The sequence below is a fragment of the Perognathus longimembris genome, chromosome 19, assembly GCF_023159225.1.
Source record: "Perognathus longimembris pacificus isolate PPM17 chromosome 19, ASM2315922v1, whole genome shotgun sequence".
Classification (NCBI taxonomy): domain Eukaryota; kingdom Metazoa; phylum Chordata; class Mammalia; order Rodentia; family Heteromyidae; genus Perognathus; species Perognathus longimembris.
The window spans coordinates 19,343,363-19,365,756 of NC_063179.1; the positions used below are offsets into that span (position 1 = coordinate 19,343,363).

Below are 22,394 nucleotides of genomic sequence, written 5' to 3' on the forward strand. Positions count from 1 at the left end.
CGGCAAATTACAGTTTAGCTCAGGGAAAAAGGCAAGTTTTAAACGGAAGAGAAGCATTTGGAAGTCATCTGCATAGGTAAGGTAGAGGAAATTTCAGAAGAGGATGATGTTGCTTTTAGGGAGAGAGAATCTAGGACAGGATCCAGTAGCACAGGAGTTTCCAGGAACGAGAGTAGGAGCTATGTGAGGGAGAAGCAGAAGCCAAAGAAGGCGTTATCCAAGAAGGAACCCTTGTTTAGAAACAAAACCTCCAAACTAACCTCTTTTGACCCCCCACCATCTTGGCAGATACTTTTTAAGGAGTGAACGTCAGGAATGAGAGCTTGGGCTTGGATTGGGAGACAAGGAAGTCAAAATGGAGCAAAAAGTATTATGGGGAAGGCTTTCGTGAAGGACAATAGAGAAGTATAGTTTGAGGGGAAGGAATTTTTTGGTAGGATTCATGAGTTTACAGTCAATTTTTATATTAATTTGGTTCATTAGATTCCTATTTAAGACAACTCCAGGACGTAGGGAGGGCAAGAACTTAAGTGTTTTGCTCTAAGCCATTTCTAGCAAATTAAGTGGAAGAGCTGAGTGTAAGATTCGCATCATTTCCTTGGCGTGATTCCCTTCTGGCGTCTCTTCTCGGCCTCGGAGCCGCCCTCCTCTGTCCGCCCTCGCCATGTCCGCCCACGGAGGACTCGATGGACATGGACATGAGCCCGCTGTGCGGCCCCAGAGCTACCTTTTCGGTTGTGAACTAAAAGCTGACAAAGATGATCACTTTAAGGTAGATAATGATGAAAATGAGCACCTGTTATCATTAAGAGCGGTTGGTGTAGGGGCTGGTGCAAAAGATGAACTGCATATCGTTGAGGCAGAGGCAATGAACTATGCGGGAAGTCCAATTAAAGTGACACTGGCAACTTTGAAAATGTCTGTGCAGCCAACGGTTTCCCTTGGGGGCTTTGAAATCCCAACACCTGTGGTCCTAAGGCTGAAGTGTGGCTCGGGACCTGTGCACATTAGTGGACGGCACTTAGTTGCTGTGGAGGAGGATGCAGTCAGACGATTTAGAGGAGGAGGATGTAAAACTCCTGAGTGTGTCTGGAAAGCGGTCTGCCCCTGGAGGTGGTGGCAAGGTTCCACAGAAAAAAGTAAAACTTGCTGAGGAAGATGAGGATGAGGAGGATGAAGATGAGGATGAGGAAGAGGATGATGATGATGATTTTGATGATGAAGAAGCAGAAGAAAAAGTTCCAGTGAAGAAATCTATAGGAGATACTCCAGCCAAAAATGCACAGAAATCAAACCAGAATGGAAAAGACTCGAAACCAACGACACCAAGATCAAGAGGTCAAGAATCTTAGAAAAAACAGGAAAAAACTCCTAAAACACCAAAAGGGCCTAGTTCAATAGAAGGCATTAAAGCAAAAGTGCAAGCAAGTATAGAAAAAGGTGGTTCTGTCCCCAAAGTGGAAGCCAAGTTCATCAACTACGTGAAGAATTGCTTCCGGATGACTGACCAGGAGGCTATTCAAGATCTCTGGCAATGGGGGCTGGGAATATGGCCTAGTGGCAAGAGTGCTTGCCTCGTATACATGAGGCCCTGGGTTCGATTCCTCAGCACCACATATACAGAAAATGGCCAGAAGTGGCGCTGTGGCTCAAGTGGCAGAGTGCTAGCCTTGAGCAAAAAAAAAAAAAAAAAGAAGCCAGGCACAGTGCTCAGGCCCTGAGTTCACGGCAACAAGATCTCTGGCAATGGAGGAAATCTCTTTAAGAGTAGTTGGGGCTGTTTGTTGAAAACTTCCGTCTTATTTCATTTCTGTAAGAGTTGATATCTGGCTGTCCTTTTTATAATGCGAAGTGAGAACTTTCCCTGCTGTGTTTGATAAATGTTGTGTTGGCTCCACTGCCAAGAACGTGTTGTACAAAATGCCCGTTTAGTTTTTAAAGATGGAACTCCACCCTGTGCTTGGATTTAAGTATGTATGGAATGTTATGATGGGCCGCAGTAGAAGTGATGATCAAATGTGGAAATGGTGGGGATACAAAAATATACATGTGAAATAAACTCAGTATTTTAATTAAAAAAAAATTCACGTCATTTGACTCCTAACCCAGTGACCTTTTCATAGCACCCAACATTTCTGGAGTGGTTGTTCTGTTTGGGTAAAGAAGGCACTGAACTCCTTGCTATGAGGCCTTGGCCTTATCTGTAGAACTGTGGGGAGCTCCTGGGAAGAGTTTTTGGTAGGGAATTTTATCTTTACCCCAATGCCTGATGGGAACCAATCTGGCAGTGAGATGTAGGATGTGTTACAAGAGATACCTCAGAGGGGTAGACAATTAGGATGTGGCTTCAAACCAGGTCACAGCTTTAAATAAATAACCAATCACACGTTGAGACGGTTATTTCCTTTATCATTTCCCAAGCCCTCTTTGTTTTCTGTTTCATAGAAGGTCTCAGTTGCAAGTATATTTTTAACACCTCTCAAATATTCGCTAGCCTCCTTTTTGAATAAATAGGGAATAGGCCTCGGCTAAGAAGATTTGCAAACCCTATTTCTCCAGTGATGAATTCCACTGCTTATTGTATTTGCTTTGTTTTTATGTTTTTTTCTCTTATGACAAATAGTATTGCTTTCTCATTTATTGTAATAATATCAAGTTTGTTATTAAAACCTCAAATTAATTAAAAAAATCAAGAGTTATATGTGGAGAAATCGGTGAAACGCATGTGCTTTGGGAACTTCAGTGCATGGAGACTTTTGTAATGGAAGAAATAAGGGTTTAGACTAGGAGGGGATGGCAGCATTGGGAACCGAAAGAAGAAGGCTCTCAAAGATGTTTAAGAGAGTTCAAGGAGGGAGGCAATTATCTCCTTATGGTATTTACTACTTCATTTCTCAGGATGCTGTGGGCCGCTGTGTGGACATCTTAGAAAGGTTTCTGCAATACAATGAAGTTACTGTCACCCATATCAGGAGGCTCTGAGGCAGAGTAGATCCAGGATTGGTGGAGAGTAATTCGTTGGCATCACGAATCCCTCAGCATTCCCCTTCCCAACCTCAGCAAATAGACTTTATTCTCATGGCTCCACCATGGTGGCTGATAGGTCCCAAGAATCTCCTCATGTCATGTGATGTTTTCAGTGAGAGGACCTGAAGAGTGGAGGGCGAAGAAAACGGACTGAAAGTGCCTCCAACAAAAGATGTTTTTAAGGCTTGTGGTCCAAATATATACTACATATTCATGCAGAAGCCAGTTAATTCAAAGGGAATCACATTATGGTAGACTAATATAGAGGAGTTAGGACTTCTGTTGGGAGATAGGGATGGAGACAGTTTCCCAGAAGGACGGCATCTCTGAGATCACAAAGACCTCTTAACAAATATGGCCCAGAAACAGCGAAACCAGGTCTTACAATGACTACAGACAGCTTTACAATTTCTCTTTGGACCAGTGGTTTTGGAATTCCTCAGATTTCTCTTGCGTGTAAGTGAGAACTTCTTTGTGGCTTAGGGTTTCTTATTTATATTTTTTTCTTGGCTCTTCTCTCCATGTGTTGGGTTAAGGCACAACGAAATACCTCCACTGCAAAATCCACTTCTGGCTTAGTGACGCACATTGGGGGCACAATGCGGAAACTCTGCGGAGACAGAAGAAAATAGAACAACCAACCAGCAGAAAAGCAAATATTGTCTTGAGGATTCTGCCAAACTAAGAACCCCCAACTTTGTTTTTATGCCTTTCCTTACATTTCTCTGGCTGGGCTGACTTCTTCCTCCCTCTCTTTCTACAAGCTCATCCTCCAATTCTCATACAAATCCTTCCACCATCTGTCCCTGTGTGCTCTGTGTGTGTGTGTGTGTGTGTGTGTGTGTGTGTGTGTGTGTGTGTGTGACAGTACTGGCACTTGAACTCAGGGCATTTAGTTTTACTCACTTAGCTTCTGTGCTCAAGGTTAGCACTTCTACCACTTGAGCCTCCCCTCCACAGCTGGCTTTTTGCTGGTTAATTAGAGTCTCACAGACTTTTCTGCTTGGGCTGGCTTTGAATCACAATCCTCAGATCTCAGACTCCTGAGTAGCTAGGATTACAGGCATGAGTTACCGGCAGCCAGCTCTTTTTCTTTTAGTCATCTGTTCATCTCTTGGTCCTTTCAACATCTCCACTGTTATCTTAGGCCCCTTTGCACACTCCATTTCTGTGTGGTTTACTTCCTCCTTCCTTGATACCTTGCCCCAAGTTCAGATATCTCAGGCTCCAACTAGACTCCCCTTAGGAATAGAAATCAGATACAAAAATTCAGGTCTTCATTCTGTCACTTACTAGCTATGTTACTTAGATAATTTACTTAACTTCTCTGTTCCTCTTTTCTTTATCTGTACAATAATAATATTACCTGTTGCCTATTGCCTAGGCCTATTGAGGTCATTGAATGAGTCAGTAATATCTCTTTTTATATTTGTAGATGAACTTACTACTTTGTATTGTTGTTTTCTGTTTGTATGTTTTATCTCCCATCAACTTCATGAGACAAGACCACATCTTATTTGTCACTGTAGCTTGGTAACAGCATTGCTGTTTAGCCCCCTCATAAGTCATGTTTGCCAAATAACAACAAAATTGCTAAATGAGTGAACAAGGGTTTTATGTTATCATAATTTTCATAGATTAGCAGATTCATAATTAAGTTATACTTCCTAATTTGTGCAGAAAATTATTTACTGTATAGAGTCTATGTAGATAATTTGCCTGACAGCTCCAATTTTCTCTGTGAAGCATGAGACAAGAAGTAGAAACTTCAGAATCCATGAAAATTGTGACAGGCAGGAATGAAGAAAGGAAACTGGGAAGCACGAGGAAGATTGCAGATCTCAGTAGAAATATTAAACTACAGTTAGAAGTAAGAAGTTCTGGTGCTTGATTGCTCAGTAGTGACTACAGATAAGAATAATGTACTATGTATTTCAAAAGAACTTGAAGAAAGAATTTTAATATTCTCTCCCCAAGAAGATGATAAATGAAATAGGTAGCTTCCCTGCGTTTAGACTGTACTCAACATATTTATGTATTGAAACAGCACATTGTAACCCATGGGTATGTACAATCATCGTGTGTCATTATGTTTTTATATGTTCAAACATGGGCAAGAGGAGAGGAAGACGTAGCAGAAGCTACTGTTGTGCTGTGTGTGTGTGTGTGTGTGTGTGTGTGTGTGTGTGTGTGTGACTCCAGGGACCCCAATTCAGGGTCTGAGTGCTGTCCTTGAGCTTTTTTGTTCAAGGAATTCAAGGCACTCTACCTCTTGAGCCACAGCTCCACTTACACCCTTTTGTTGGTTAAATGGAGATGAGAATCTCACAGACTTTCCTGCCTGTTCTGGCTTCAAACTGCAGTCCTCAGATCTTAGCCTCCTGAGTAGGTAGGATTATAGGCGTGAGCCACCAGTGTCTGGCTCTTCCCTCAATTTTCTTTCTTCCTTTTTTTTTTGCCAGGCTTGAACTCAGGGCCTGAGCACTGTCCCTGGCTTCTTTTTGCTCAAGGCTAGCACTCTATCACTTGAGCCACAGCACCATTTCTGGACGTTTTCTATATATGTGGTGCTGAGGAATCGAACCTAGGGATTCATGTATATGAGGCGAACATTTTGCCACTAGGCCATATGCCCAGCCCCCCTTTTTTTTTCTTTTATTTTGTTATTGAACTTGTACTCAGGGCCTGAATGCTATCCCTGGAGCTTTTTTTCTCCAGGTTAGTGTTCTGCTACTTCAGGCCACAGAGCTACTTCAGATTTTCTAGTGGTTACTTGGAGATAAGGGTCTTAGGAACTTTCCTGCCTGGGCTAGCTTCAAACTGCAATCTTAGCCTCCTGAGAAGCTAGGATTACAGGTCTGAGCCACCATCTCCAGACTCTATCCTCATTTTTAACTTTCTGCCTGAGAGCCCATCCCTGCAGGGTGAGGGACATAGAGGTAGGCCATGCTTCTCAGCAGGTGCAGTGCACTGGGGTGGGGAGGGTGATAGATCTCAAGTTCTGCACCAAGTCCCACACATGAGACACATGATGGTATTTCATGGGAGTTATGATTCTATTATCACTCATACTTAAATCATTTGGTTTGGCTGCACATCTTGTTCTTTTCCCTACAGAACAGCTATATCAAACCATTTACCATAGCACCCCCTTGTGGCCATATGGCTTCACTGCCACTTTTTTCTTTTAATAGATATATTGTAAAGGTGACCAACAGGGGAGTTATGTTACATAAGTAAGGTAATGAGTACATTTCTTTTTGAACACTGTTATCCCCTCCCTCATTTTCTCCCACTTTCTCCTCTCTAACCCCCTTCCTAAGTTGTAAAGTTCATTTCCAACAAAGTGTCTAGTGAGTGTCATTGTTGCATTAGTTCATCCTTTGTCCTGATGTTTCTGTGATTCCCTTTCCCTTCCATGGATCAGATAAACTTATATACAAGACAAAGAGTACACAAAACGAAAGCAGAAAAAAGGAAATAACTACAAACAGAACATAATAAGAAGCTGTTGTCATATTCATTGATTATAGCTGAGTATTATCCCTGGGGAAAGTGTTCTGTCCTCTACCAGAAGAAAATCTACCAGTGCTGGCCCATCAGGGTGCCATGTCCATGACAGCAAACCTCTCTCTTACCTGAGAAAAGATGCCACTTCTGCCCAGCAGAAGCCCCATGTCTTTGCAGTCCTCATGGATCTGACTAACTTCATCCTGAGGAAGAGGCTGCCGGCTCATCTGTGAAGACATTGAAAAAAATGTTTCCATCTTGGTGTTTGAATGGATAGAAGTATTATAGAAACAAAGCAAAACAAAGCAAAACTCAAGTAATCAATGTCCCAGTAACTGCCCTACTAGATTTTAAAAGGGTGTTATTAAAAAGAACTTGTTTTTATTTTACTACATCCCCCGTTTCCCACTTTTTTTTTTTGCCAGTCCTGGGCCTTGGACTCAGGGCCTGAGCACTGTCCCTGGCTTCCTTTTGCTCAAGGCTAGCACTCTGCCACTTGAGCCACAGTGCCACTTCTGGCCGTTTTCTATATATGTGGTGCTGGGGAATCGAACCCAGGGCTTCATGTATTCAAGGCAAGTTCTGTTGCCACTAGGCCATATTCCCAGCCCATACATCCTTCGTTTCCAAAGACAGAGTAAAGTTCTATGGAGCTAGCCAGAGAACCTTGGTTGTGCTAATGACCACTCGGGGAATTTGGCTCCTGAATAGCTGAGTTTGGAGTCTCTTCTATGTTGAACCTCCCCCACCACCCGCCCCCTTAGCTTTTCGCTGTGTTCTGCCCATGGAAAGAGCTCATTTCAAAGTCCAGGAAGTGGCTTAGAAGTTGCACAAGGGCATTGTCTGGGCTGCAGCTCTGTCAGGGAGCCAGGGTGAGGCCAAACTTTTCTCAGCTTCTCTGCTTGCTTTCTCTCCCAACACATTGTCCTCCTGGGTTAGGAAAGGTGAGCAAGAGGCCATGTCTGATATGGCATCTCCCTAGGTGGGTGTTCAGGCATGCCAATTCTCCTTTGGTGATATGGGTACACATGTTTGTATCCTTTCTATGCACCCCTTGCTTTCTCAGTCTGAGAGCACAAATACTTTCTCCTCAGTCATTTCAAGTCCGATTGTACCTTACATTGTGTGGAAGCCCTTCGCACTGCAAATATTTGAGCCTTATGTTAGGCTGAGTTAGATTTGGGACAGGGTTTATGGTCTGTATTTTAGAAATGCTTCTTGGGTGGCTGGGCTGAAATCTGCTCCAATTCTGCTCTTCCCTCCCTCTTTCCTCCCCAGGCCAGTCCAGCAGCCCCAGCCCTGGGCTTGGCTCTCTGGCTTTTGACGAATCAAGGCACCATGCTGGGTCACTGGTCATTCCCTGCAGGTAGAGAACTGCTCTCCCCAGTGGGACCTACTTCATAGACTCTTCAGGGCTTTCCACCCACTCCCCCCTGAGCTCTGCTCTCTGTGCCTCCTTTCTGGGGATGATAAGTGTGCGTTCAGCAGATACTCTCTCCTTTTAACTCCTTCTGGCCTTAGGCAGCCTTCAAGGCCCTACCTTGTCCTGCACCATCTCCAACCCGATCATGAGGCCTTTCCCCCGCACATCTCCCAGGATGTCAAACTCATCCCTCAGCTCAGCGAGCTTCAGTAACATGTAGGTGCCAACTTCCTGACTGTTTTCTTGCAGATTTTCTTCTTTGATCACCTGTGGAGTAAAAGGCCCATATGCCGTTACATCCAAAGGCTTGAAGAATGATTGAGAGGCACAGAAAAATAAATATCCATGACCGTCTTTACAATAAAGTACTCAGAGAAACAGCAAAGCCTATGTGGGCATACCATGATTACACATTATTCTCTGGAAGGAATAAAAATAGTCTTGAGAGAGGGCATAGCTTACCCTAGAACCTGAAAGTAAGAATTTAGGAAAGAATACAAGGAATGTCTCAATACTGAGTTTTTCTGTGGACCATAATAAGGAGGTGAACAAAACAAATTCTGGGGGGAGAAATTCTATGATGACTGTCCCCCTGGAGATAACCTTCATTCAGCAGCTGTAGAGCAGAAGAGCCTGTTATAGCCCAAGTACCCCAGCTCTAGATCTTTCCTTCCCTCCCTCCCTCCCTCCCTCCCTCCCTCCCTCCCTCCCTCCCTTGCTTATTTCCATTACAAAAGTCCCCACGCACTGAAGTTCCCAAAGCACATGCGTTTCACCGATTTCTCCACGTATATCTCTTGATTTTTTAAATTAATTTGAGGTTTTAATAACAAACTTGATATTATTACAATAAAGGAGAAAGCAATACTATTTGTCATAAGAGAAAAAAAACATAAAAATAAAGCAAATACAATAAGCAGTGGAATTCATCACTGGAGAAATAGGGTTTGCAAATCTTCTTAGTTGAGGCCTATTCCCTATTTGTTCAAAAAGGAGGCTAGCGAATATTTGAGAGGTGTTAAAAATATACTTGCAAGGGGACTGGGAATATGGTCTAGTGGCAAGAGTGCTTGCCTCATATACATGAAGCCCTGGGTTCATTTCTCTGGCACCACATATATAGAAAATGGCCAGAAGTGGCGCTGTGGCTCAAGTGGCAGAGCGCTAGCCTTGAGCAAAAAGAAGCCAGGGACAGTGCTCAGGCCCTATGTCCAAGGCCCAGGATTGGCCAAAAAAACCCCACAAAAGTTTAAAAAATGAAATATAATGCATTCATACTTAATAGATAATAATTATGTGATGCTAAACCAAACTTGGTGTTTTTAAGGCCTGTTAACCCTCTTTACTTTTTACATTGGTTGAAATTACATAACACTTAAACACACAAAAGAAGAGTTGACAATATCTACAAATTAAATTAATGACTCATTTCTACCCACACATTTCCATTTTGTGAGCTAGTCATATTTGAAGATAAATGTTTAATTAGCAAGAACAGCTTTATTTATATTTAAATTTGTTCTTTTTTGTTGGTTATGGGGCTTGAACTCAGGGGCTGGGTGCTGTCTCTGAGTTCTTTTGCTGAAGGCTAATTCTCTACCACTTGAGCCACAGTGCCACTTCTGGTTTTCTGGTGGTTAATTGGAGATAAGAGTCTCAAAGAGACTTTTCCACCCCAGCTGGCTTCAAACTGCAATCCTCAGATCTCAGCCTTTCGAGTAGCTAGGATTACAGGAATGAGTCACTGGCAACTGGCTTTAAAATATTTTTTTTAGGGGCTGGGAGTATGGCCTAGTGGCAAGAGTGCTTGCCTCGTATACATGAGGCCCTGGGTTCGATTCCTCAGCACCACATATACAGAAAATGGCCAGAAGTGGCGCTGTGGCTCAAGTGGCAGAGTGCTAGCCTTGAGCAAAAAAGAAGCCAGGGACAGTGCTCAGGCCCTGAGTTCACGGCCTAGGACTGGCCAAAAAAACAAAACAAACAAACAAAATATTTTTTTTTAATAGCAAGGAGAAAAATCTCTTGCTGACTCCTGATTGGCCACTCAAGTTTCTCTCCCTACAAAGTTACTAACATTTTGCATATTTTTCTGGAAATACATTTTATTTACTTAAGACAAGGATGCATTTTATCAAGAATATTAAAAAACACACCTTTTTCAACAGAAAAATAAATGTCAGGCTAGACCAATGGGATAGGATGAGCCAGTTGTAATCACACAACATTTAGTTTCTCTTTGGTCCTTTAATTTATAACAATACTACATATAAATAATGAAAAAAACACTCAATACAGGACCAACATTAAGATGAAAAGAGAGATAGCAGTTAGTAATGATGCATAAAACACTACCCAAAAAACAAACAAAAAGTCAGTGCTAACACTAGACTAGGGGAATTTTGGTATTTCCCACTCGGAATTCTTCTATTTAAGTTACTGGAAAGTACCTTAAAGGTTATTCCCAAATATTACATCAAGCAGGCAACATAGATCTTTAAAAGGGAGGAACTTAGAATAATAACTGGCAAATAGATGTATGTTGAGGAGAACAAATGAACTTCCTACTTTAATGACCGAAGGTGACAGAGTTCTAAACATCTGTGTGGCTAGCAAGGGCAATTTTGAGACACAGATGAGATTAATGCTGAGACAAACCTCAAGCACAGCAGATCCAATGGCGCAGGCCAAGGGGTTCCCTCCAAAGGTGTTGAAGTGATACAGTCGTTTAGCCAAAGATTTGGCAATCTCTAGGAGAGAAAAATAAAGGTGGAGAGAATGACACATTCCTACCATCATTATGTGGACGTGGCATCATACTGAATTCATTCTTTATTCACCTAGTAGTGGATGTTATGGACTGAAGTGTGTTTCCTCAGACTTTATGTATTGAAGCCTCAACCTGTAATGTGACTATATTTGAAGACTGTGTCATTGAGAAGGTAATTAAGTTTAAATGATTCTTGAGGGTGGATCCTAGTCCACTAAGAGTGGTGTCCTTTTAATAAGGAGAGTCAGCAAGCGTTCCTTTGTCTCTCTTGTGTGCACATCGGAAGGCCATGTGATCTTACAATGAGAAGGTAATCCCAATCATGTCTTTATACCTTTATTAATTCAATAAACATGTAGCTACCATGAGGCACTTATTTATTTAGTGGCTTATAGATATTTACCATTAATATGAAATACAAACACAAGAATTGAAAGGTTTTCAGTAGTTAGTGGTTCACAGAAAAAAAAGTACTCTGAAAGCCCTTCACTAATATGGAAAATGAAATTCTGCTGTACTTTCCATCGAGTGTGGAGGATAAGAGCTTTCCCTGTCCCTAGCTGTCATCTGTGCAACCACTCCTGTGTCTATGGCTTATTGGTATGGGAAGACCAAGCCACCATGGAAGAGTATCTTTGAAGAATATGACTTTTGGAAGTTCCAGGGTTGGTTTTAGTTTGATTTTGTAGCACCTTTTCCTCTTCCTTGCCAGTGTGTTACACTCTGCCTTTAATTGTGGAGATGGGAGAATTCGTCTGCCCTACAGCAAGAGTAGAAAGAGCCCGGTGCTTCCTACCATTGCCTATGTAGGAGGCCCAAAAGCAAGCCCAAGCAGGAGCAGCCGGAGGTCCTACCTGGAGTAGTCACCACTGCTGCCATGGGAAAGCCGTTCCCAATCCCTTTGGCCATCGTGACGATGTCAGGCAGCACGGCGTGGCTTTGGAAACCCCAGAAGTGAGAGCCCAGCCTTCCGAATCCTGTCTGCACCTGATGGAAACAGAGCCTGAATGACATGTCCAGAACTTTTACATTTTTACCTTCACTCCCTCGCTTTCTCCCTCTCCTCCCCTCCTTCCTCCCTTCCATGCACCAAGTTGTGTAGAATGATATTCCACAATTCCATGATGAGTTGTCTAGCATAAGGTAGTAGCTGGACAGTGTATGAATGCATTGTCACGGGGGATGAGGAGGACACCCCAGGGCGTGGAGCAGCTGCGTCTGTCACCATGAGGGGGTGACACGCTCACTGGATGAGCCCTCTTTGCTTGAAAGCAGTCAATTTCTAATTCACTCAGAGAATCATCAGGGTTGTCCTTTTCAAGATTATACCACATGAAAGGATTTCCAATTGCATTCTGGAAAGTCATGAAATCACATCTCTTCGAAAATTCTGCACTTCAGAATTTCTTTGAACGCAGTTTCCCTTCCCTTTAATTAATCGGACAGTGGGGGTGTCACTGTGTTGCCCATTCCAAGGCCAAAGTTTGTCTTAACCCCCAATGGAACTGCTTTCTAAGTGATTCAGCCCTGGATCTGTTTATTGGCAGGTTGGGAAGGGAAGGATGGGTGTTGTGGGAGGAGGTTGGCTAACACCATATGCTCCACCCCAGAAGCACCAGTGCATGCTGGGTATAATAGAAAATTGCCTACACATAAAGTGCCCAGTGGTCACAAAATTTCTAAGGGAAAGTCCAAGGGAGGGAAGTTTGAGTTGAGGAAAACTGATCAGGAAAGATGATAGCACTGAAACCACCAAGACAGATCCTCAGTGGGTTTCACCACTTATCAGAGCATTTACAATGGCTGAGTTAGGAGGTCTTTGGTGGCCCTGGTGACCAGCTACTATTTTCAGCAGACAAAGGGCTGCTTTCCATGATGTACTCCAATAAAAGGCATAATGATACATACACAGATCCCTTTTAACCACATGGGTTAGGGCTGCCACTGCCCGTGAGAGCTTTTCTTCAAAGGAGTTCTCTTGGGCAACTGCGTGCTTATTGCAACAGTTTTGCCTCAAGTCTGCTATCTTAGGAACTATTTCCTGAACACATGCAATGACAGCACTTTCTGATTTAGAAGCCAGAATACTATTTATTTAAACAAAAACTACCAGTTCCAGGCAAGTATAACCAGATTGGTTAACATAGTTTTGGCAAAACTTAAGGTGAACATTTAGCTCTGAAATTAAATTTTCTATATGATTGATCAGCATTCTCAAAGCATTCCTCAGAAAAGATAATAAGTATAAGAAATACATTGAGTATGAGTAGTAGTATCATCTATACCTCGCCAAATTCATTGTTAGACATCAGTTCAGATGTTTAAATTAATGTTGTTCTGACTGGCTAATTCACTAACCAGCCACCCAAAGAGCAGATATTTCCTTAGTTTAAGGCCATACTCCAGTTTATGCACTTGCTGCTTTCTGTCTGGAATATAAAGGAGAGTTTGAAGAGATTTCTCTCATGTGATCTGTCTCCACAACTTTAAATTGTCCCCTTGCATTTAAAAAATTTTTAATTTGTATTATCAAGGTGATATACAAAGGTTACAGTTATATATATAAGGTAGTGAGTACATTTCTTGTCAAACTTGTTACCACCTCCCTCATTTTTCTTCCACCTTCCGTCCTCCCCAATCCCCACCCCAAGTCCACCCCAAGTTATATAGTTAGTTTACTACATATTTTAAGTATTTCTCTTGCATTGGTTTGCCTTTTAAAATCATGTTGTGTGAAGTGAGCCAGACCAAAGAAACACAGACTCTATGGTTTCCCTCACTGGTAATAATTAGTACATGTCTATGATTGTCCTACAAGATGACTATAATAGCTCAATAGCGATGTACATATGAGCACATAATATGATACTAAGCGAAATGAACTCCAAGTTATGGAAACAAGTGGTTTATCATTGTTAATTTTTAGTGCCCTATGTGAAATTATTTCTTTTTCATTTGTTTATTTTCTCAATGGCTTAGCCCCTGTTGTCACATTATTTGATTTTGATACCCTAGGTAGTGTATATATGTTTGTTTGAATCAGGGAAGGGGAGGGAACATCAAAGTAGTGACCACTAGCATTTTGACACTCACTTCATCTGCAATGCACACACCTCCCTTCTCTCTCACCAGCTCAAAGGCTTCTTTTAGAAAGCCCTTTGGGTACTGGATGACACCATTCACCCCCTGTAAAAAACCAAACCAAGAAGAAATGTAACATCAACTCAATCCAAGCCATTTCACAGCATTTCAAAAACGGGAACACATCATTATTGTCAACAGCATGGGAGTAATTCTGGCAATCTTCTAAATAGCCGGAAGAGCTGCTTCAACCATACATGGAAATAGGCCATTATTCTCATGTCGTACCTTCTGGAAAAAGGATTCCATATTTGTTCTGTTTTTGAGACTTAAAAAATACAGGATTGAGGAAAGGGGTTTTGAGATTAAAGAAAGGCTTCCCCCAAAATTGTACATGTTCCATAACTAGAAGCCATGTGAGTTACAGAGCTTCTTTTCCTGAGAAATGTTTTTTTTTTTTTTTTTTTTTTTGCCAGTCCTGAGCCTTGGTCTCAGGGCCTGAGCACTGTCCCTGGCTTCTTTTTGCTCAAGGCTAGCACTTTGCCACCTTGAGCCACAGTGCCACTTATGGCCATTTTCTGTATATGTGGTGCTGGGGAATCGAACCCAGAGCTTCATGTATAAGAGACAAGCACTCTTACCACTAGGCCATATTCCCAGCCCTCCTGAGAATTTTAATCTCTTTCTTTCCCTCCCTCCCTTCCTCCCTCCCTCCCTCCCACCTTTCCTTCCTTTCTCACTCTTTCATTTTTCTCATTTTTTATTTCCTTTCTTTTCTCCTTCCTTACTTCTTTCCTTCCTTCCCTCCCTCCCTCCCTCCTGCCTGCCTTCCTTCTTCTTTCTCTCTCTCCTTCTTTCCTTTTCCCTCCCTTCCACCCTCCCTTTCCCTCTCCCTCTCTCTCCCCCCCCTCTCTCTCTCTCTCTCTCTCTCTCTCTCTCTTTCTTCATAGGCATCAATTAAATGAATTTTGATTCTGTATGCTGTATTTGATTCTGTATGTACTGGGGCTTGAACTTGGAGTCTGGGCACTGTCCCTTAGCTTTTTTACTCAAGGCTGGTGCTCTTACCACTTGAGCCACAGCTCTGTTTCCTGCTTTCTGGTGGGTTAGTTGGAGATAAGCATTTCACAAACTCTCCTGCCTGAGCTGGCTTTGAACTGTGATCCTCATATCTCAGCCTCCTGAGTAGGATTATAGGTGTAAGCCACCAGTGCTTGGCCAATCAATTGAATTTTGAAAGGAAAATAGCAATGGAATTCTCTAGAAAATATGATAAAGGAAAACACAGAGATATTAGAGCTGTCTAAGACTCATATACTTACTTGAATTGGTTCTGCAAAAAATCCAGCAATTGACTTGGGTACAGATGTGTTCAACGTGTCTCTGAACTGTTCAATATACAGCTCCTTAGCTTGACAAAAGTCTGCAAAAAACACAACAAGCAAACAAATGCACTAACATAAGCAAACAAACAGACAAACCATGCATTTGGTTATGTGTAATGGCATTCAGAAAAATTGGAGAAAAGCAGAGAAAAGAAAACAGTAAATGAATTGGAGATCCTCAGAATATGGTAAATTGGGATTTTGGAAAGGGGAATGTTCTTCAGGATCATTAAGCATAAATGCATAAATAAACCACCTCGGTCATTTCCATCTGGAGAAGAAATGCCCCAAAGTGTCATTCAATCTCATATAGTTAGCAATTCCATCTAAAATTACCCATCCTCTCAAATGGTTAGATATAAAGCAAATGTAGTTGGAGTGATTTAGTCTATTTGAAACTAATTGCATTTACTTTTTTATTACTACCTGGTCTGACTTACAATTTTAAAGAACACAGCATTTCTGTCTTTGTGTAAATATATTCATAGAACAATTAGGATTCAGTCTTAAGTCTAAAGTGTTAGATGCAGACAATGTGTATCCACTGTAGTTCTTGGTTCTTGGTCCTGAGTTGCTACAGGTCCTTCTACCTTTAGCTGAAGGCAGGAACTATCTATGTTCATTTCTCCAATTGGTGGCCAGGCAAAATGTCTGATGTACGGTAGCCCATTCAGTAAATGTTTAAGGAATCCAGAGAAAAATGAGTGGTAGAAATTGTGACTGGTTTGATCCATGGAACAGGTTCACTTGAAAGCCTTTCTTCTCTGGGCAGTGCATGAAATGTTCTTATTCCAATGGCCTGTTATTTAACTTGTTAACGCTCCCTCTTTATCGTATTGACTGCTGATAGACCCACCCATTGAGGATATTATTGCTTTCAAAACTTGCTTTGAGGACTTCCGGGAAGACGGTGGAGGAGCAGCAGAGCCCTAGCTGAGCTCTCTCCAACATCGCAGTTTTACCACTCCAGAGAAACTTTTACTCCTAGAAAGACAGCCCAAGTAAGTTATAACAGTACAGGGATTCTAGCCAGGAAGAAAAATTCGACTTTGCTGGCCTGAAAACACAGATTTGAGCTCTGGGCGGTGACCCGTCGCCAAGCCAGTGCTGGTGCCGGCACAGCACCCCACACTCCACACAGCAAAAGCACACAGTGGCAAGCAGGGAGAAATCCTCCAGACGGCGGCTGACACATGCAGATTGCAGGCTAAGCATGGACGGGCCAAAATCGCAGAGAAAGCATGAGTACCCCACGAAAGACATTCTCACAGAGCAGCTTCTGGGAGGTAGCCCTTCCCCCACCGCCAGAGCAAAGTGCCATCTTTGACACTGGCATAGGGTCAGACCAGACTGGAACTAAAGCAGGCCTGGGGAAAGTGAGGACAAAGCGGCCATCTTTGAAAAGCGCAAGAGGAACCAACCAGTGAGAGCCAGCTCCGCCCAGGAGAACGCCCCCTGCCCAGTTGGGAGGCTCATCCCAGGCCCCAGGCTCACACACTCTGGTGAACTCAGCCAGAGGTGCCCCGCCCTGCCCGCTGGAATTTCTAAATTAAAACCGAAAGCGGCGAGCAGCTACGGGCGACACAGAACAACCGGAACAACCAGACGGGAGAACAAACAGTTCCCGAGACAGATAAATGGTCCCATCACTGAGGAAGCCCAATTCTCAGCCTGAAATGGAGCTGAATTCCATAGCCAGCTCTGGCCAGGAGGCCGCCCCACCCAGGAGGGAGGAACCTCCCCCAGGCAAGTGTCTCTCAGCCCTGTAAACCAGGCCAGAGGCGCCCTGCTCTGCTGAGTCCACAGCCTATTCAAAGCCAGGCCTTAAAGGCGGCAGCCCCACAGCAGATAGGAGGAGCCCTGGTTCCCAAGACTGTTCACGTCCCCATCTACAGAGGATGCCCAAGTCCTACCTGCAAGCGGTGTGAACCACAGAGCCCCAGGATTTCACTAACAGGGGAGGAGGGTCAGAGCAGATCCACCCCCTGCAAACTGAAAGCAAGTCAAACCAGCCAAGCAGCAAAATAGACTGCAGACCATCGCAAGGAAACCAGAGACTGTAGAAAGCCCACCCAAACAAGGAAGACTCCATTTTTTCAAACATTTTTTTAAGCTTTTTTTTCATTTCTGAGACATCATTGGTTTTTTGTTTTCCATTTTTACTTGTTGTTTTATCAAGTTTTTTTTTTGGTTGTTTGTTTTTTTAAAAATAATTTTTCTCTGTTTTGTGCATCCATCTTCCAGTATTTTTTCTTTATTTCTCTCGTCACATTCTCTTTCTTTAAAAATTACTTTGCTATGAATAACACCTCCACTCTTTTCTGCTAACTCTCCATTGTCTATCATTTTAACCTTGTTCTTTTTACTGATTCTACTCTTGTCCACATTTTCACATCACTGAAACTAAACCAAAATCTTTGTCCTGCCCTCATACATTTTACTCTATTCTCTTTACTACCTCTAACTTATCCTTCTGATTTACTTCCAGGACCTCCAGATTCCATTGACCCCTGATTATTGGATAGAGGGTATCCCTGCCCAATCCGAGTGAATCAAAGGGGTTCAAAGACAAAGTCAGCCAGTCCAAAAAGAACTTAATATAAGAACAAAAATTGCTCATAGGGTGGTAACAGTAAATACAGTGAATACAGGGCTCAGGATTGTTTGTTATATCAAAATTGTATTCTTTAGGAACACCAAATCTAATTTTATATACAGGTACAGATTTTATATACAGATACAAGGTATCTGTATATAATTGTGAACTTCTAAGATTTACACAACAGTGCTTGGTAAGGTCTGCTTTGGGTCTTAAATGGTGCTCACAAGAGCTTGTAGATTGGCATGCCCATCCAAATTGGCAGAAGAAACACAAGAAAGATGGCAAACAATGGAGTCTCATTTCCCACTCAAAACAAGCAGGAAGCAGAGCAGTCAATCAAAGACATAGAAGAGAACCCTCAAAATATTCTACAAAGTCTACTGATAAAAATGATAAATGAAACGTTTGAATCTCTTCATTCAACGATTCTAGAGCGCGAGGAGACAAAGCAAAAATTAATGGAGAATTTCATGGCCTCCACAAATAGAAAGATAAATGAACTTCAAGAGTCAAATGAAAAGATAGCTACCCAGCTAAAAGACTTGAGAGACAGCACTGAAAACCAAATTAGTGAAGTAAAGAAGTCCATGCAGGACCTAAGAGATAATTATAGCAAGGACATAGAAATCATCAGGAAAGACCAGTCAGAAGAAAAAGAGATTCGAAATCAAGTAGCTAGCCTATCAATTCCAAATGGATCAAAGACCTTGAAATTAAAACAGGTACCCTGAAAATACTGAAAGAAGGAGTAAGAGAAACACTTGGGCTCCTTGGCACAGGACGGAACTTCCTTAACAAAGACCCAGGAATGCTACAAATCAAAGAAAGGATGGACAAATGGGACCGCATCAAACTGCAGAGCTTCTGCAGGGCAATGGACATAGCACACAAGATAAACAGAAAGCCCAAAGATTGGGAAAAGATCTTTGCCGGCCATACAATGGACAAAGGCCTCATATCTAAAATATATGCAGAACTAAAAAAATTACATTCCTCCAAAACAAAACTGCAAAGAACCAATAGCTCCCTCAACAAGTGGGCTAAAGACTTAAAAAGAGACCTCTGATGAGGAAATGAGAATGACCAAGAGACATGAAAAAGTGCTCTATGTCACTGGCCATAGAAGAAATGCAAATCAAAACAACATTGAGATTCCATCTGGGCTGGGGATATAGCCTAGTGGCAAGAGTGCCTGCCTCGGATACACGAGGCCCTAGGTTCGATTCCCCAGCACCACATATAGAGAAAACGGCCAGAAGCGGCGCTGTGGCTCAAGTGGCGGAGTGCTAGCCTTGAGCGGGAAGAAGCCAGGGACGGTGCTCCGGCCCTGAGTCCAAGGCCCAGGACTGGCCAAAAAAAAAAAAAAAAAAGAGATTCCATCTCACCCCAGTAAGAATGTCCTATATCAAGAAAACTAACAATAACAAATGTTGGAGGGGATGTGGCTAAAAGGGAACCCTACTTCATTGTTGGGGGGAATGTAAACTGGTTCAGCTACTCTGGAAAGCGGTATGGAGATTCTGCAGAAGGCTAAACATAGAGCTACCCTATGAGCCAGCAACCCCACTTTTGGACGTCTACCCAAAAGACCACAAACAAGAACACACTAAAGCCAACAGCACAACAGTGTTCATCGCAGCACAGTTTGTCATAGCTAGAATCTGGAACCAACCCAGATGCCCCTCAGTAGATGAATGGATCAGGAAAATGTGGTACATATACACAATGGAATTTTATGCCTCTATCAGAAAGAATGACATTGCCCCTTTCATAATGAAATGGAAAAACTTGGAAAAAATTATACTAAGTGAAATGAGCCAGACCCAAAGAAACATGGACTCTATGGTCTCCCTCATAGGGAATAATTAGCACAGGTTTAGGCAAGTCACAGCAGAAGATCACAAGAGCCCAATAGCTATACCCTTATGAATACATAAGATGATGCTAAGTGAAATGAACTCCATGTTAGGGAAATGACAGTTATATCACTGTTGTAATTACTTTTAACATGCAATGTGAAACCATAGCTTCTATTGTTGATGATCCTCTTGTATCCCCTTCCTGTGGTTGTACCTGTACTATCTCTGTATCTTATCTGAGTACATTGGAAATCATGTATACTGGTATTAGAACTAGGAAAGTGAAAGGGAATATCCAAATCGAGAGACACAGGGTAAAAAGACAAACAAGTACAAAAGCAATACTTGCAAATCTGTTTGGTGTAAATCAAATGAACAACTCATGGGGGAAAAAGGGAAAGGGGGAGGGGGAATGAGGGAGGACTTAACAAACAGTACAAGAAATGTATTCAGTGCCTAACGTATGAAACTGTAACCTCTCTGTACATCACTTTGACAATAAATAAGAAAAAAAATAAAAAAAAGAAAGTGTAAAAAAACCAACTGGCTTATAGTTTCCCCCACACATATTTTCAAGCATATTTTGAATTTTCTTTAAAGATATTCATCACAACCATTTGTGGTCTGATGGTTATATTATTTTAACCTCTCATGGATCTTTTTCCTTTTCCTTTGGTCATACTCTAGTTTGAACTCAGGTGCTTGTGGTTGCTAGATAGGCAATCTGTCTCTTCACCCAGTGGAGACAGAGATCCTAGTAACTTTTTGCCCTGGCTGGCCTTACCCCACAATCTTCCTAATTCCTACCTCCCAAGTAGCTGGGGTTACAGGAATGTACTACCATGCCTGGCCTTTGTGGGTCCTTTTCTGATTGTGGAGTTTTGTTTCCTTGTATGCTTTTTTGATTATAGATTGTTTATTTTTCCTTGGGAAATTTCCTTGTGAGAATTCATTAAGGCTTAAAATAAGATAGATTTTTCCAGAGCATACTTGTCAGGGCAGCTTCCAAGCATGTAGGGCAATTTTAGCCTAAGATTCCTGTAAGTTCTCAGCTTGAGATAGTCAAAGTGCAAAATGAAGGGCCTCAAAATGATCAGTCTGCAGTCCATAGTGTCAGTGGAGACTTCTCCGAGGTCCCCTCCACTTCCACTCAGCAGGAGCCTCCTTGCAGACTGCTTATGTTTGGTGAGTTGTTATTTCAAGTTGATCCCTAGTTAAGAGCATGGCCTCTGGCAGAGGCCAGCTGTGCAGGGGCGGGTTCCCTGTCAGATCCCATCCTCCATCTGGGCTGAGGACTTAGGCATCTCTTTTCTGCACTCACAGAGCCATAAAAACAGATGTGCTGGCCCACCACATTTGTTATGTGTCCTCAAGGCAACAGCTGGCTGCAGCGCTCCAACGCCTTTCAGAGAAGTCATTTTAAAAAAGCAATTGGTTAATATTTTATGTAAAATATCCATAAATATTTAAAGGTTAGGAATGTGGTGTAGATAAACCAGCTTGAATGACTGCAAGTTAGTGGCTCAATAGTTTGCTAAAGGAGGTTAGGATATAGAAAGTAATCTTTTGTCTACTGTTCTTTTTTTTTCTCTTTTTAGATCGTTTAGACTGGCATGTCAGAGCAAGTTGTGAGTGGTAGGAATATGTTAGCTTAAGAATATCTCCTGGCTTGTATTGTTATATAAATGGGAGAGAACATGTACTTTATTTTTAAGAGGACCAATTTGAATAGTATCTATGAATGAATATAGCATAAGGAAACTCACTGAAAGTTACTGAACAATTATGGGAGGGGACCAGGAAAGAGACTAATACATGAAGTTAATCTAATTAATTTACATTATATGTATATGTGAATTCCTATGGTGAACCTCCTTTGTACAGTTAATATACACTGAGAACAGGAATCAGTGGACAGTAAAACAGGCTCTCTTGGTGGATCAGTACCAGCGTGAGGGCAGCGTCAATGGCCAGAGTAAATGAGGGCAAATATGGTGGAAGCTCTTTATATGCATGTATGAAAATGGAACAATGAAAACTGTTGGAATTGTTTTAAGAACATGGGAGGAGGAATGCAGAAAGGAGATGGAGAGGGTGAGTTTGATGTAGGTACATTGTATATTTATGTGGAAATGTCATATTGACACAGTACTTGCATAAGTCACAGTTGCTAATAAAAAATCTTTAAAAAGGACTCATTTTATCTTTCATTAATTTTTTGTCAAAAGTCTTGATTGACTAGAACTATAAGCTTTTTTGAATTAAAAAACCCTTTCTTCAAATAATTGCCTTTTCCTCCCAAAATTTATCAAAATATGATCTGAGCTTCTAAAGTCTTGGTAGTTTTAGTTTAAGCACTCTTGTCACTAGGCCATGTTCCCAGCCCCTAGTTTTAGCTTAATTATAAGTATACTTGGTCCAGTCGGATATTTCTGGTGTTTACTCTACTAATCTATCTTTTCTTTATCTAGCATCTGGAGTTATGAGTATTTATTAGTCAATATCTTGCCACCTACTTAGTAGCATGCTGTCTATAGCCAAGCATACGCATTACAATATGAGATTCTCTGCTAATTTTCTTTTTAAGAGAAGTTGGCTCAATCAATTACAGTGATGGAAAGTTTCCTCCACCAGATTTTTAGATTCAGAGCTTGATATACACCTTAAGAAGGTAAAGCAGTTTGCAACCATTAAATTTATTTTAATCCATTGAAGACTTATTTGCTTAGTGTATGCA

At 41.9% G+C, this 22,394-nt stretch overlaps 1 protein-coding gene and 1 pseudogene across 6 annotated transcripts in view; one reads left to right on the plus strand and one right to left on the minus strand.

The window, feature by feature from the left end:
* The first annotated feature begins 683 nt into the window (after nucleotides 1-683).
* On the plus strand, nucleotides 684-2,073 carry LOC125367553 (annotated as a pseudogene).
* Nucleotides 2,074-3,181: 1,108 nt separating this feature from the next.
* Nucleotides 3,182-22,394, minus strand: part of Agxt2 (alanine--glyoxylate aminotransferase 2) — a 38,069-nt gene continuing 18,856 nt past the window's right edge. For all 6 annotated transcript variants that reach the window (XM_048368369.1, XM_048368366.1, XM_048368367.1 and 3 more), the window contains 7 exons: nucleotides 15,134-15,234; nucleotides 13,824-13,916; nucleotides 11,585-11,717; nucleotides 10,619-10,710; nucleotides 8,078-8,227; nucleotides 6,666-6,764; nucleotides 3,182-3,637 (listed from right to left, as the gene is read on the minus strand). In XM_048368369.1, the coding sequence (XP_048224326.1) occupies nucleotides 3,521-3,637; nucleotides 6,666-6,764; nucleotides 8,078-8,227; nucleotides 10,619-10,710; nucleotides 11,585-11,717; nucleotides 13,824-13,916; nucleotides 15,134-15,234 (785 nt within the window). In that variant the 3' untranslated portion in view covers nucleotides 3,182-3,520. The remainder of the gene's footprint in view (nucleotides 3,638-6,665; nucleotides 6,765-8,077; nucleotides 8,228-10,618; nucleotides 10,711-11,584; nucleotides 11,718-13,823; nucleotides 13,917-15,133; nucleotides 15,235-22,394) is intronic.